The 16,773-nt window shown below is 29.4% G+C and overlaps 1 protein-coding gene across 2 annotated transcripts; it reads left to right on the forward strand.

The window, feature by feature from the left end:
- The first annotated feature begins 10,867 nt into the window (after positions 1-10,867).
- Positions 10,868-15,894, forward strand: LOC111038604 (skin secretory protein xP2-like). Of its 2 annotated transcripts, none has more exons than XM_022321769.1 (3): positions 10,868-11,452; positions 11,522-12,405; positions 15,024-15,894. In XM_022321769.1, the coding sequence occupies exons 2-3, from the start codon at positions 11,648-11,650 to the stop codon at positions 15,310-15,312; spliced, it is 1,047 nt and encodes a 348-aa protein (XP_022177461.1). In that variant the 5' UTR covers positions 10,868-11,452; positions 11,522-11,647; the 3' UTR covers positions 15,313-15,894. The 2 variants fall into 2 exon arrangements, with proteins under 2 accessions (XP_022177461.1, XP_022177462.1); XM_022321770.1 differs by having other exon boundaries at positions 11,560-12,405.
- The last annotated feature ends 879 nt before the right edge of the window (positions 15,895-16,773 follow it).

Below are 16,773 nucleotides of genomic sequence, written 5' to 3' on the forward strand. Positions count from 1 at the left end.
GTAATCGAGAGTGATGCGTTTTGAGTGTTCAACTACACGCAACTATCATATAAAAAAAGGTTAGTTAAGTATTTCATTATAGTTAATTAAATTTTAATTTATGTTACGTATTTATTACTTTATTAGGTATATAAAGGGGCTTGTGTAAAATGTCTAAACAAATTATTATAGGTTTAATAGGTATAATGAAATGACTGATGACTATATGTCTATATAATATTTATTTGAATAAGTACCTGTTTCTTTGTGTTAAAGTACCTATATATTATTAGAATACACTTCAAAAAAAAAATATTTAGTCACATCCCTAGTCTAATTAGTGTCTTATCCATTTATTTGATTGAGTATTCTTGATACAAAATAGTAATCTTTACAAGTAGGTATGTGTGTACTTAATACTTATAATAACTAGCCATTTATTTTAATTTAATAATTATTGTATGTAAACTTTTATTACTAATCACGTATTCTGAATATGATACAAAAACAAATACCTATACATCTAATGTATATATAATATCTATGTATATTTAATTTTAACAACAGACAATACATTAATATAGGCTAAAAATCTTTGTTGTTGAAGCCTTAATAAACTTTATAAAAAAAAAAAAAACATTAATAGGTATATTATAGATATGGTAATGAAAAATGTACAATAGATAGGATAATAGTATAATAATATTATAAGATATAATTTTATGCCTACTCAGATTCTAATAAATACTGTTGTAATGAAACAGTCTTTAATTAAACATTTTTTGAAACATTATTAAATGTTCTAACTTATTGTACCTATTTCAAAATATTATTATTATTATTATTATTATTATTATTTTATAAATTTGTGTACAGATAGTCATACGCCGAATTTAAACAATGAACATCTGTTGAAAAGTGACATGTTCACATAGAGCAATTTCCTGCCATTTGAACTTGCAATTTATTGTTCAACACAACCTCCAAAAATCCAGGCGTGCCCACGTGAAAGAACTATATACTTGTCTGGTGTTTCATCTATAGTCCTTGTCAGATAAATCATACAAAGTAGTGGATTTGGGTCATGAGATGGTTGCTGATTATTTATTTCTTCTGGTTCATTGTTCTGATTTTCTTTGCCTAGATTTTCTATAATGAAATCATCTGGTCCGTCCCTACTAACACCAAAAGCAAGGCCTCAGCTCGTAATAAGCTGATATCATATATTCATATAAGAATATTTCTTGAAATATTCCCATATTGTTATTTGTCCCAAGTTGTATAGCTCTGTTGCGTGTTTGATATTCCTAGAATTTCATAGGAATTTTCTCTTAAATTTCGTGTTGACTGTAAGTTGTTCCCTAATTGACTTACAATAGTATGATACTTTTGCTTAAATCACTTTGATTAGCCAAAAATTAAATGAAATTCGCATAATTAATACATTTAAATAACTTAAATTATGTACACAAACTAAATGCCAGTGGTTAGGTAGGTAACAAAGTTATTTACCTATTGCATTTTTTTTTTTTACTTATAAAATGTGTATTTAAAAAAAATATAATTTGATAGACTCTGAAAGTGTTTAAGTTTGATGCAGTGGTACGAAAATAAACGAATAGTATGCCGATTTATAGTTGCCTGGAAATTAAATATGTACATATTTAACCTTTACAAGATTTACTAATACTCGGTGGCACTAACGTAATTTTTTTTCAGGCGCACTAATGAAAACTTACTAATAACCTACCTCTTGATGTTAGTTACCTTAGCCAAACCCCGACCAACCCCTAATTACCAATTTCCTTTACAAAAAAGTATAAAACTTCCACTTTTTACCAAATATATTATTGACCTACCTACAAATAATTATTTATGTCATATTATTTTAGTATTATACTGTATTTACAAATTTTTACAAATTTTACTCCTATATACCACCTACCATTTCACTTAGTTAGGTACTTAGGTAGGTACCGACTATAAACTTTGAAATTTTGTAATCATTAAAGCCGGGTTCACAACTGGCCTTAACGTGTCTTGTATTGAGAGGAAGCCACACCAGCATGTTTTGTCTCCGTCTTACAAAAGCTTAACATAGCAAATTTATCTCAGCAGATCACGTTTAATTTCGTTAGTTTAAACATTAGAGTGAATATTATGAAACTTGATGGAAAAAGAATTATCTATGTTCTTATTTTGGTTTTTTAAGATAGTTCAATTTCTTAACAAGTTATGCTTATATATTATAGTGTAGATTAAAAATCGAATAATCGTGCAAAAAAACCATCATAGGAACACAGATAATGTACTTACCATTATGTTTCACAATAGGTCGATTCACTCTAATTTTTAAGGTAACGGAATTAAACGTGATCTGCTGACGTTAATTTGCTATGTTACGCGTTTGTAAGATGGCGATAGCACGTCATGCGTATGTGGCGTCCGCTTCAGTTGAATGTACCCAACTTTACGGTATTCGTGGGTATTGTGTTGGTATAATTTGATATATTTTTACAGCCACATTCACATTCACATATCGGTGAACCGATCAGAAAAAAGTATTGTACAATACATGACACTATACGACCAGTGTGAACTCGGCTTAAGTGATTTCATTTTAAAACCACGCAGGTCTAAACGTTAGTCTTTGATTCTCGAGGTTTAACTATCAGGAACTATCAGGAACTATCATATTTTTAATTTTATAAGATATATTCAACCTAATACCTATATAGCTTAGCATAATAAGTATATTCGAAGAGAAATAGAATACATGAATAACATGAATAAGAAGTCACCTACTATAGAAGGGGATCCATCATATAAAATTAATTTATTGCCTACAGATTTCCATAACATAATAATCATATATCATAGACGGAAAACGTAGAGAAATCAGATCGCAGATGCACACACAATTGGAATTTCTTTGACATTGACACGTGCCATCGTACGACTACAAAACCCAAATCATAATAATTATTGAAAGTAGAGTCCAAGTAAAACCACCGAATTCGATGAATTTTTCTCATTAATGTGTTGTGTATTTATAAATATAAAATTTTCCTTGAACTGGTTATAGCGGGTGATAAAAGTTATTTGATGTAAACGTTGTATGGTTTGTGTTAAATTTTTAATAACTTTAAAATTATTCATTTATATCTAATTAAATAATAGTTCAAGAGCTCATACAGGCTATACATACATACTAAAACTTCTGTAAAATTGAATCTTGGAAAAAATGTCCCATACCATTGTACCAACTACGTATGTAGTCGTACATTATTCTTTTTTATTTTGATTCGTATGATTATATATAATCATTATATTTATCCGTGTAACACTTCTTTAACAAATCCATAACCATAAATATAGCATTATTAAATACTAGTTTAATAATTTGTAAAAACTTTTATAGTTTTATGTCATAATAATATTTAATAAGCTAATACGCCAACACTAATCAATTAATGTTAACAATTGTTTTTTATTAATTATTAAATTATTGTATTTTATTGTTATGCATCTAATTTATTTTCTAGGTAATACATTTATATGATTAAAAGATAGTTACATAAAGAGAGTTATTAAAAAAAAAATGATATCTATTATATTACATTCGACAATAACTAATTATATCACAGTTAAAAATCATAAACATTAACCATAAATCAAAATACATATAATAAATAGTTCAATAACATTCCTTAACATGTATTAGGTAATCTTATTATAAAATATACAAGTATAGTTGCAATCTGCAATAATTGCCTTTTGTCATTTGTACATAATTAAAAAAATGTTTAAAAGAAAAATATTTAAAATAATTTTAGTTTATCGTTTGTATAGTATAATTTTAAAAAATATTTAAAGTTAAAAAATTTTAAAAATGATTTGGTAGCATTGTTTTCCAATGTTGTGGTTAACTGCCATTAGAAAATCTATAAAACTTATATCATTATTTTTAATTTGTATACTTACACACATTTTTTAAGCGGTTTTCTGATAGTTGTTTTGCACCAAGTTTTGTACTTTCATAATATCTTACATTACTTAACGCCAATTTTGATTGGTCTGTGACAACTTCCATTTTCATATTTTTAATCAAATTCCAAATTGTAGGATACTTATGACTAAATGGTTATTCCGACCCTCTGTGGTATTGTTGGTGCGATGTCCACCTTTTAATGTCAATTCATTTACATTACCTAGACGGTGGAAATATGAGAAGTATTTTAAGCAAACTTAAAAACGAAGCAGTGCCTACTCGCCTATATGTACCATTTACAAATCAAAATCAAAATAAAACAAAATGTCTTTTGCATGAGGTGGTATATTTTCTTTCAAGCATATATCATTCCATCCAGATTCCAGACCTTAATCCAGAGGCAGAAAAGCTATAAGCTATCGATCATACCACAATACTTTCTAAGGTATATTTTTTGTAAACGGTTTCCAAACCAAGTATTTATATTTTTCTATAAGTCGACTGCCATAAATGATAAAAACACCCGTTTATTCTCATGTGGTTTCCTAAAATATTATTAGCAGCATTTATTACAACTCATTCAAAATCCAAGTGTCAATAGCTTGGAGCTGGATACAAATCACGGGTTTTACATTCATTTATTACAATATTAAACATTTCCTCGTATGTAACTTGAGTTTTGAACTCAAGAGTACAATAAACAGCTGTAACCAATACTGATTTTTTTGTACACGTATCACATATAATTGTTTAAAAAATTCAAGAGCAAGATCAAAGTTTCCATCGCTAAACCAATTTACCGACTCAGGTAATAAGAACAATTCTATATTGGTTGCAAACATAATAATCCTTTCACTGCAGGTATTTGGGCCTTTATCATTAAGTAAAAATCTTTCTTGACCATATTCTGTCTTCTCACCTATTACATTTTAAATTGAATAAGTATCCACATGTATATGTTTTAAAATCAATTTGTGTTTTAATAATGTAAAAGTGTGTAACATTGTTAGAGATAGAAATATATATATTATTTATATGGTTATAGATCCCTATATCAAAAAAGTATAGATAAATAATGATAAAATATTGTTTAAAAATTAAAAATGATAAAATATGCACTATAGTAAAAGTGTTTTGTATTTTGTTGGAACGGGGCTTTTTTTACCATATTTTGATATTGGGGCTTTTTTCCGAATAAAGTAAAATTATAGTAACCTGTAGATAATAATGACATTTTATGAATTATAATACCTAATTTTTAACGTTTATTAGTGCTGTATCATACGGGGGAATCAATTTTTGTATCGTCAAAGCTCCCCCAAATTCACACTTATTAATTATTATCTATTTATTATAAATAATATTTTATATAATGATGAGCAGTGGCGAATATATTATGTATATGAGTTATTTTCGCTATATAGGTAAGTTAATTACATATTAAAAGGCCAAGCCACCAAGGTACCAAAGATAACATAGTTAGGTCTGTGATTTGTGAACTTAAAGAAATTAAAATATAATTATATACATATACATTTATAGACATTTTAGGTTCAAATTTGGACAAATTGAATAAGTATTTAAACGAAGAGTAACATTATTTTTCGTATAATACTTAATATTTCATCTATATATATCTACTCAACGACATTTTCAGAACATTTGTGTTAATTATAAACTATGCAGTCTTTTAAACTATGAAACTATTCAAACACTTGTATGATAGCCGCGGTAGGCAGTCTTGTAAAGTATTTGAGTAAAAGTATTCAAATATTTTGTATCAAATACATATTAAGATAATAATCGTTCGTGGAAAAAAAAGAACAAAAAACAAAGAAATACAATGTTTAACAAATAATTTAAAGTAGATACCTACTATTATAGCAACGAGTTTACAGGTATAAAATTATAATATATTTTAAATGAGTTGAAGTTTGGTAAAATGAATAATTCGATTTTTACATCGTTATTTATACATAAATGATCTACCAAAATACTACTTAGGTAATTATACTTCATTCTCAAAAATGATAAATCCAATATAAACATTATAAACTATAATAAGAAGGTACATCTTGTGTCATACGATTATTCGTATAGTTTATGGGTACTTACACGATTATCAACATAATATTCTAGAAACACAATCCCAAATATTATAATAATATGTGTATATAATCAAAACGTGCCTGGTACCGTGTTCTATATTATGTAGGTACACCGTTGACCTCGCGATAAGTGTAAATCTCATAGTAATTTAATCACAATGATCTATGGAACATGTGTGACTAGTGGATATTATAACACTTCGAGTATAATAAGGTGATGTAGAGCAATTTAATTCCATTATTCCATTATAGAGCACCGCTATTTAAACACTCAAATTTTGTTGTGATGTACCGATATTCTTCTTTTTTTGTCAGGAATATTATCTTATTGTAATGATATATAATTTGGACATAGACGATAGACCATCTAAATAATTTACCATCATCAACCATTTTAAATAAAAATTTCCCTTTTTGTCCCTTTAATTATAGTTGTTTTATCGTACAGTTTTCAATTTCAATATCTAATGATAGGAATTAAACCTAAAGTTTAATGTGCAATTTTCAATTAGTAAAATACTGTATGTATACAATCATTATTTAAAAAGTACGTATGTAAATATTTTTTGTATCATTTTAAATTCAAAATAATAATTTTTATTCTAGGTACTATACATTTTGTTAATAATAAATAATAATGTAATGTTACCTAATGTTTTAAATCCAGACAATTTATAGTCAATATTTTTTAATTCCGCTGATTTTAAGGTCTGGTATTTCGTTTTAAATGCATTTTATACTCCACAAATATAAGTTTCAATGCATATGTTTCCATTTAATAATACTGTAATGTTATAGTCCGTGATGTCATAATTCCGGTTGGTCTTCATTGGCAATCAAGAATTTTGCTTTCCGGCCATTTAACAGTCAAAGTCATTTAATTCCGGTAAATATAAGTTCGGTGTTATTACTTTTTTTCGTTCTTACGTTCATGTTCATTAAACTAAAACTAATACGTTTTGTTTTCTACACAAATTAAATTATAGTAAATATACAGTCCAGAATTTAAATTTGAAAATTTAATTTTCGGATTTAATTTTGTTCATTAATTTTTAAGTTCCAAACAAATTACAATCAGTATGTAAAAATTCCTTTGATTTTTCAATGATTCAATGTATTTTATATATATTTCAACTAGTTTTTTGGGGTGGATTTTACTGCCTCACGGCACCATTAATAAAGAATGTAATATCTATAATAACTGTCACATAAAATATCGTGGGCCGCGGGGAATATTATTTTGAAAATACACTACAACAATTTCTTGTTAAATTGGTTTTAAAACTGTAGTTATTGTTCGAAATGATTTGAAAAATACAGCATGCAATTTCTGATTAGATGATTTTATTTTCAAACTTCATTATTTAACTACAAATTTTCTATGCTTTCTTAAGAAATTTTTTCGTGAATCGTGTTGCCTCCTGTTTCTCCCGCCTAATTTCCGCATGCAGTATTGCCTATGTGTTCATTTTAAGGCGCCCTTTTCTTTTTATACTAAGCACGATTCTCAAATTATTAACTATTTTGTAATCTGTAGATCTTAATATCTACATTATGTAATGCAATGTTACGTCCAATATCTATAGCAGACACGGATTGTTTTTCTTTCTAAATAGTAAGAAAAAAATAGAAAATGTACAACATAGGAAAAACTGTTTTACGCGGGATAGAATCTCTCAGACAGTATTGAAGTGATAGTTAAGGCACCTATTTATAGTCAATTGCACTCGGGATTTTCAGGTTTCTTAAATGGGTATGGTAAATTTCACACTGAATTTTTTGGCTTTAAAAATATTCATCTAATAATGGAATAAATGTGGCTAATTTATAATATTCTTCTTCATTATTGGTGGGAAAGTTTGCAAGATTCGTTTGTCTTTAAAAATTCCTTGGAATTTTCAAATCAATATACATTAATAATACATAGTTCATAGTTTTATTCATAGTTCATACAGTTTATGCTGTTATTAAAATATAATAGATTTTCGAATAACCTAGTTGTAAAATACGAATCTTATATACCTTATACCTATGTATAACATTCACCACTTACAATTTATAAGTGGAATGTAGAAATATGTATAGTAGTTTTTTTTATAATTTAAATTTAAATATTTGAGTAATTTATTTTTTGAATTATAAAAGTTATTAACATATTATCATTAACTTCCTAAGCCTAGATGTTATCTATACTAAATTAATAAATTATTACTACAAAACGTATCTGTGTGTGTGTGTGGAAAATTTAACTTTAACTAAAATCACGTCTGTTCAAACCAATATTTTATGTCTAATTGTTTATTATAGTATACTACACTATATACCACACAAAAAAATAAAAAAAACAAAAGTAACTAATTTATAATTTAGGTACCATCTACTTAGAATCTACTAGTCTAGAATTCATATAATAATTAATAATGAATGATATATGAATATGATCTACAATAATAACATGTAATATAATATTTATTTTTTATTTTACAATTTTTTTCTTGATAGAATATCAGCAAAATTATCTATTATATCTTCATATATAATTTGTTTTGCTAAGTCTGATTCAATATATAATATTGCAAGTATGCCTAATCTTACTTTAGATATAGTTGACCTTAAATATGTTTTCATACTGTTTTCAAGTTCATTAAGGTTTTCCTTCTTTTTTTTTACTTTTTTACGATTACAGGCACCACTAGCTTTGACTCTTTTTAGCGCCATTAAAGTATAATTTCAACTAAAAAAATTGTTATGACTCAATTATACTTACCTAGTTTTACTTATTAATTATTATTTGCCTACTTGCAACAATGGCTAAAATACTGCATCAATTCATGGCAAATATATAAATATCTCCAATAATCGTAAGCAGATTTACAATGTAACTAAAGAGTACCTAAACTATGTAATTGTAGTGGGTCTACCTTAACTGGCACATCCTTAGAATATCAATTATGAAGTTGTAAGTTTTAATTTTATTATAAATACTATAATATTTTATTTTATATAGGTAACACTTCAAAAAACAATAAACTCTTGTTTCTATTATTGGTACTTATGGAGATTTAAATTATGTAGGTACAGAATAGTAGAATAAGTATAAAAGTAACTGACTTATTGTGTTCATCAAGTTATTAAGTACATATTATTATGATATGAAATGACACTAATGTATTTTAGTAGGTGTAGATAAGTACAGTACTACACTATGCAATTACAACAACTTCTGAATCATATACAGTTAGGTATATCGATATTATAATTTATAATAAACTAAAATCATAAAAAATTACAATCAAAATATCAAATATATACGGAAACTCGGAAACATATACGTACACAAAAATAAAAACGATTACGCTTCATACAGTGACGATAAAATAGGTAACAGCGACAACACATAATTATTATTATCTACATTTAAACATTTTACATATTTCTTAGAAACCCGAACAGTCGTCATCGACTATTGGTAAAAATAGTTTTATTTTGATAATTCCCATAATCGACAATCCCGATTTGCAAATAAAGGCCATGCAGTTATACTACGTCTTAAACCTTAGTTATACTAGTAAAAATATACCCATTAATATTTAATATTAGGTACTTACCTATTTAGTTGATAATGTTTGTTTTTCTTTATTTAAAATTATGAAATATAGGTAGAAAACTTGTTTACATATATAAATTGAAAAAAAAATAATTGAATGTTTAATCATTTTTGTGAAATCTTCCTCTTTATAAAGAAAAAAAAAATTTTTTTGTTTATTTTATCTAAGATATATTTTCCGCCCCAGGAAATTGTCCACCCGTCCCCTTCATTAAAACGTGCCCTTTAATATGACTAATGAACGTTAATATGAAATTGGTAAGAGCATTTAATAAGTATTTATAAATTATGATAATACGTCATTTGTATAGAAATAAAATAAGCTTGGTAAGTACAAATGTATCTATACTGTTTGTTTTATTCGAAAGATATAAGTAGGAAGTATTTGAATATATACTAATTATATACGATAAATATAGGTGGTGAATATTTATATAATATATTATACTATTTATACCTACTGATTTTATATGTAGGCGACACGATCAATAAACGAATATACCTACTAAATAAGGTTAATGTTCATAAACCGTAGAATATTCGAGAAAAGTTGGTACACAATTTACTATACTAATTACTAATTAGTAATTACTATATTTGGGTATTTTATTAATTAATTATGAAGAAAAAAATTACATCTCATATAATACGTCATAAAAAAACTAAATTAAGAATAAACCAATTAAAAGTAATTTTTTCCGAGTCTTTATTTTCCTACAGTCGAGGCTTTTTCCCGAGTACCATTTTTAGGAGTATGATTGTAGAGGCTCAATTGCGAGAGATATCATGTGTATGTGCAATTATAAATACGAAAATAATAACTACGTAGTATAAAGAGACCCCCTCTTCACCCCGCAGGGCCTTGCAAAATAACGATTACAAAACGGAGATTTCATTTTTATTCGTTTGATATTCGGAATAGGCAACAGGCTACAGACAATTCTATACGTTTATCACCGCCCGTCGACACAAATACACAATGAAAACGGCAAACAAACAACAGGCGCGTCGATGACGGCAACAGTGCACCATTTCGTATTTTCGTCGACCAAAAACGGCTGTATAAGGCTGCTATGTGGTAAACCGATTTCGCTAACCCCCCACCACGTGATTCCTTCGGCGGCGAGACATCGTAGTCCCGTCAGATAAGGTGCGAGTGGCGACCGACGAGTTGTACGGCGTACACGCACGGATTATCAAAAAAAAAAAAAATTGGAGATTCCCGTGGTTCGTTCCCGAATTAAATCTATAGTGATATATATATATGTATTAGGCGATGTATGTTCATAAACCCGGGCAGTGCCGTTTTTCCTTATCTTTATTGTTCTCTCGTTCCCGCTCCTCGTCACCGACTCGCGTGTTTCTGGCGGTCGGCGAGCTGCACTGCAATATTATGGTCGCCACTACCTGCGATTCCGGCAGGCATTTATTTCACGCGCAGGCACTCGACGATCATTGTTGACCAGATATCGTTCGCAACGTCGGCCTGCGCAGTGCGCACGCACTGCGTCGTCCTTTAAGCCAGCCAACGCTGTTTTTCTGCATCTTTATTGCACTCTCGTTTCCGCTCCTCGTCGCCGACTCACGTGTCCCTAGCGGTAGGCGAGCCGCACTACAATATTCTAGTCGTCACTACCTGCGGTCTTCGCCAGGCATTTTTATTTCTCGTGCAGGGCACTGCAGGCACTCGTCGATCATTGTTCAACCATCTCTCGTTCGCATCGTCCGGTTCCGCACTAGTGCTACTACGTTGTCGAACGCCGAACGGTACGGTTAACGATTACTACGTTTACATTTAATATTACAATTTATAATATACATAATTATTGTTAACAGCTCAGTGCTCATTCTGACGACTGTCTTGTTTTAAACAGCATCGCCGCCGTCCACTTCTCTCTTGAAAAAAACGCGGGAAACACGCGCACCGCATCACTTACAAAGACCGTCTGCGAACACGCCACCATGTCGGATGATCAGAAAATCGCCATCCCGGTGGACCGTCCGGACGACTGCTCTGCCGTACAGCCGTCAAAGAACGACGCCGCAGCCGCTGCATGCCCGGTACAGCCGCCCAAGGACAACGCCGAAGCCGCAGCCTGCCCCGTACCGCCGGTGAATTACGAAACTGAAATGTCGGATGTCATATTGTTGCCGAAGGATGATGACGCCGCTAGTTTCGCACCGCCTCCAAACATCGACGCACCGGTGACAAACTTTGACAATGGTCCCGCATCTCCGCCCAAGGAAGATGCCAGCCCTGCATCACCGCCAAAGGAAGACGCCAGCTCTGCATCACAGTCAAAGGGAGACGCCAGCCCCGCATTTCCACCCAAGGAAGACGCCGGCCCCGCATCTCCACCAAAGGAAGACGCCGGCCCCGCACTTCTGCCAAAAGAAGACGCCAGCCCCGCATTTCCACCCAAGGAAGACGCCGGCCCCGCACCTCCGCCAAAGGAAGACGCCGGCCCCGCACCTACGCCGATGGAAGATGACAGTCCCGCGTCTCCGCCAAAGGAAGACGCCGGCCCCGCACCTACGCCGATGGAAGATGACAGTCCCGCATCTCCGCCAAATGAAGACGCCGGCCCCGCACCTACGCCGATGGACGACATTGCCCTCGCAGCCTGCCTATCACCATTGCCTTTGAACCAAACCGTCCCATTGGTGCCAAATGTCGAGCCGGAATGTTCTAAGACCAACGATATTGAAAACGCTGACGGGTACGATAGTGTTTAATTAAATATAATAATAATAATAATAATAATAAGTAATCATTTTTGGCGCGTAGTTTGTTCGTGTTTATTATCGTTATTGTTTAATATAATATGTTGGTAGTAGGTAAACACACGTGTGCTCAAGATACATCGATGTATGTTAGTAAAGTATACTGCTATTTAGTTACTATCGATAGTGATTCCCCGATATTTGGAATTAGCTGTGATAATGGCCATACAAGTATATTATTATAGAATTACCGTAGTTGTTGACTTCGTAACGTTAGCTTATAATTTTATATAAATTGAGTATTGATTGACCTAACTGTACAATAATAATATTGTCTATCATTTTTTAGGTTTTATTACTTATATTTAGGGCCGTTCTTACAATGTCGGTTGATAACAGAATTCCGCCGGTTAAGTGTGTTACCTTTACTGGACATTGGCCCTTAGTAGACTTAATTTTTCTTTTCCCAAATGGTACTAGTGCACTGCATCATTATGGCAACTATAAAATTCACCACATTTTTATTTTTTAATGATGTATCTAATTTATGCATTTTCAATTATAATGGCGTCCAAAGGAATTTATCAAATATTTTCATTTTTAAATATTTTGTTTCACTATATGATTTGTGATAATAATAGTCTGAAGTATTGTGTGTTACAAACTTAATATTTTCTTTTATATAGGTATTATAGGCATGGGCGCCCATAGGTAACATTTTAGGGAGGGTCAAAATAAAAAATTTTGGTAATAAGGTAATATTGTGGTAATATTTATTGAGCTACAAATTCATATTATATTTTTTCAGGGGGGGTGGCAAGTTCCCTGTCCTGCTCCCTCCCAAAGGGCACCCATGATTATAGGTATCTAAAAAGGGAATCTAAAAATTGCACAGAAATTATGTGTATATAGCTATAGAAAGTCAGTTAAATCTTAATCTTATAGCATTCATTTTTATTAATTGATATGTAATTTTAATTTGCAAATACAATTTTTATATGTTATTTACCATTAACTTGATAATTGTAGATTATTTATAAAATTAAATATTTCTAGCTTCTACAAAATAAATAAAGAACTAGGTACCAAACCATTTGGAAATAACTTATTTTATTATTACTTATAACAAAACTTTAAACTATTGTTGCTGACCCCTTTTGTAGAGCTACAATTATGGATTATAAATAACAGCCAACAGGTATATTATACATTTGAATTATAAAAGAATAAAAGATATAAATAAACAAAGAAATAAAAACAAAAGTATTAAATAACAACAAAAGCAAACAGTGAATGCCATTGTAAGTGGTCGAATAAGAAAGGTGAGATCTGTATTAGAATTTAATATCATATGTCTTATTTGCTCATTTTTTGACAAGTAATTGATAGTACTCAATAAGACATGAAAAATCGTAATAGAACGAGATTGCTTTCTGGAACTTCAAAATATCTTAAAGGTTAAAGGTAATTTATCTTAAAGGAGCCTTAAGGTTGGATTGATTTTAATAATTATAATATGCTACCTATTTAAACATTGTAAAATATACCTAGTTTATGCAGACAGATTTACCAATCATGTACATATATATATATCTTAGGAGAAAAATAAATTACAAAGATACAAACAATTATTTTTACAAGATTAGTTCTATCTGCATTAACTAGGTATATTTTATAATGTTTCAATAAGTAACATATTATATAAACAAAATTTTTTGTTGATCGGAAATCATTATTATACAATATTAACAATGGTATATCTTAAAATTTTATCTGTATTTATATAAAATTAATATTATAAATAGTTAAATATTGTTTGGGACCCAGTGCCCTAGGTCATGGCTTTTTTTTTCTCAAATTTACTTTTTAGGCATAAGGCCTAGTGCATAAAAACAATACTCATCAGCTGGGTCCTTATACTGTCAAAACAATTTATACAGGGTGCAAATGAAAGAACTGACTAATGCAATAACTTTTGTTATAATCGATATTTTGAATTTTTTTTTTCATTTATAATTTATATCCACTTGCGCTACATGTATAATATAAAAACAATTATTTTTATTTTTCATACTGAATATAAAAAGTTTAAAATTAACTAAATTTTTTTTTGGATAAGTTCTAAATAGCCAATTTGTGAATCTGTTTATAAGAACAATTTAGATGGTAAAAATATTTATCTAAGTCGAGTAGTTTATTTTTAGAATTTTTTAAGTATCAATATTTTTTTGATTAAATTCATTTGGAACGTAATAACTTTTTTCGAAATATAATTTTAGGAAATTTGCTGACATAAGTATATTCCTTAAATTATTTACTGCTCATATAATGTCAAATAATTTGTTCTATGTTAAGGTAGCATCATTTTTTTTTTTTTTTTTTGGTCAGGTCTATCTGTTACACCTTGTACAGTCTGTTATGTAAAAGTTGAGGTTTTGTTTTGTTTTGTTTTTGCTTTCTATTTAGTATGTGTATGGGCGTGGTATAGTAGGTAAAAACATATAGAATATCAAAAATGAATCACATAAATTCTAACTAGTAACTAAGATTTACATACTGAAATTGATTAATATTATTGTAGACTAGGTAATAATTAAAAAAATTATTTTTACAGAGTTGAAGTCAAGCATGAAATTAAACATGAAACAATTGATTTGGGCAACGATACATATTTTTATGATGATAAAGACCAGTCTAAAGTTGGTTTTGATCGTGGACTTGAACCAGATCGTATTGTTGGAGCAACCGAAGTAAATGGACAACTGATGTTTTTAATTGCATGGAAAAATGCAGAAATTGCAGATCTGCTTGAAGCACCTGTGATTTACAAAAGATGTCCTCAGTTAGCAATTCAGTTTTTTGAAGCTCGACTCAGATATTGTCCTAATAATCAAAGACAATAATTTCTTATTCCTATGCATACATAAATCTTCCTAAATTTAATCAAACAAAACTTCCTGGTTAGTACAAAATATATTAATTAGCATTTAAAACTAAGGGAGAAAAACAAAACATTTTTATTTATATACATATTTTTAGTTTTTCATAATTTTTTTATTATGTATACATTATTTGTATTCGGGTGTATTTCATTTTTAAGAATTCCTCATTCTACAATTTATATTTAACTGTTATGTAGTTTATTTTTTGTTCAAAATTTTTAGTTTCATAAGACAGTTAATTATTTTGTGTGAATCTTATTAAAATTGACAATCAATTCTATATTATAAATATGTACTTTACTGTTGAGTTATTTGTAGTAAAAAAATACTACTATGTATTGCAAAACTGTCTCATTCCAATGTGCCTGTCTATAACAGACACTTCGATCTTAAATTTTTAATTTGGACATTCTATTTTTATTCACAGGTTTTATTGTATATAAAAGTCATTTTAATCACACAAAATTTTTTAGGCCTTATTGATTTACATAAAAAAAAACAATAAAAAGATTAATGTTTTATTTTCGATACATATTTATTAATAATCTATTTAATTATAGACATTTTTATTTTGTCATAGTTAAATGTTTTTTAATACAATATTTTTGTGTATATGGATTGTATTTTAATTAATAACTCCCCATCCTATGATTTATGTTGTATATGTTGTGTTGTTTATTTAGTATAATTTAAAACAAAATTCCACAGCTGGATATCAAAATTTTTGTTTCATTTGAGTGTTAATTATCTCGGATAGATCATAATCTCATAAACAAGCTACGTATATACGTATAATGAATATGAAAATTGTCAATAGGGAGACGCCACACTCTCATGTGTTGTCTCCGTCTTACAAACATACAACAAACCAAAAACTATTTGTGCAGGATGGAACCACTCAAGCTTAGTCCAAGCAAAGCAACCAAATTTTCACATTATAAAGAGGAAACCATTAACTGTGTAACATCGTTTTTATTTTTTCAATATCACAAATACAAAAAAAGTAATTCAAATTTGAAATAATGAATTTTTATACAGTAAAAACTTTTCCTGTATTTGCGATATCGAAAAAATAATAATGATGTACAATAAATGTTCTCTTAATATCATGAGAAATGGGTTGCTTAGCTTGGACTACAGCCTTCATGGTTCTATCCCTATCAAACAGTTTTATATTGCACGTTTGTAAGACGGAGACAACACATGTATGTATGGTATCCTCTTAAGGTCGCTGTGTTTTGAAATATGTATTTTTATTTATCTACAGCTGTAAATTATTTAAATACTTATATGAGGTGCCTTAAACACAAGGTACAAGTGAAATTATTTAATTTTTTTACAATTAAGCTTAAAAAGTGTGCTTTTACCTTTTAATTTAGAATGGATTTGCTACCACATCGCAGTGTCTAACAAATAATTCTC

This window comes from Myzus persicae, unplaced genomic scaffold, assembly GCF_001856785.1.
Source record: "Myzus persicae strain clone G006 unplaced genomic scaffold, MPER_G0061.0, whole genome shotgun sequence".
Taxonomy (NCBI): Eukaryota; Metazoa; Arthropoda; class Insecta; order Hemiptera; family Aphididae; genus Myzus; species Myzus persicae.

What these genes read in the sequence shown, in the direction of transcription:
- LOC111038604 (XM_022321769.1), top strand. Translation starts at nt 11,648, where the DNA reads ATGTCGGATGATCAGAAAATCGCCATCCCGGTGGACCGTCCGGACGAC. An exon ending in GATATTGAAAACGCTGACGG is followed by an intron (nt 12,406 to 15,023) that starts GTACGATAGTGT and finishes TTATTTTTACAG; the next exon opens with AGTTGAAGTCAAGCATGAAA.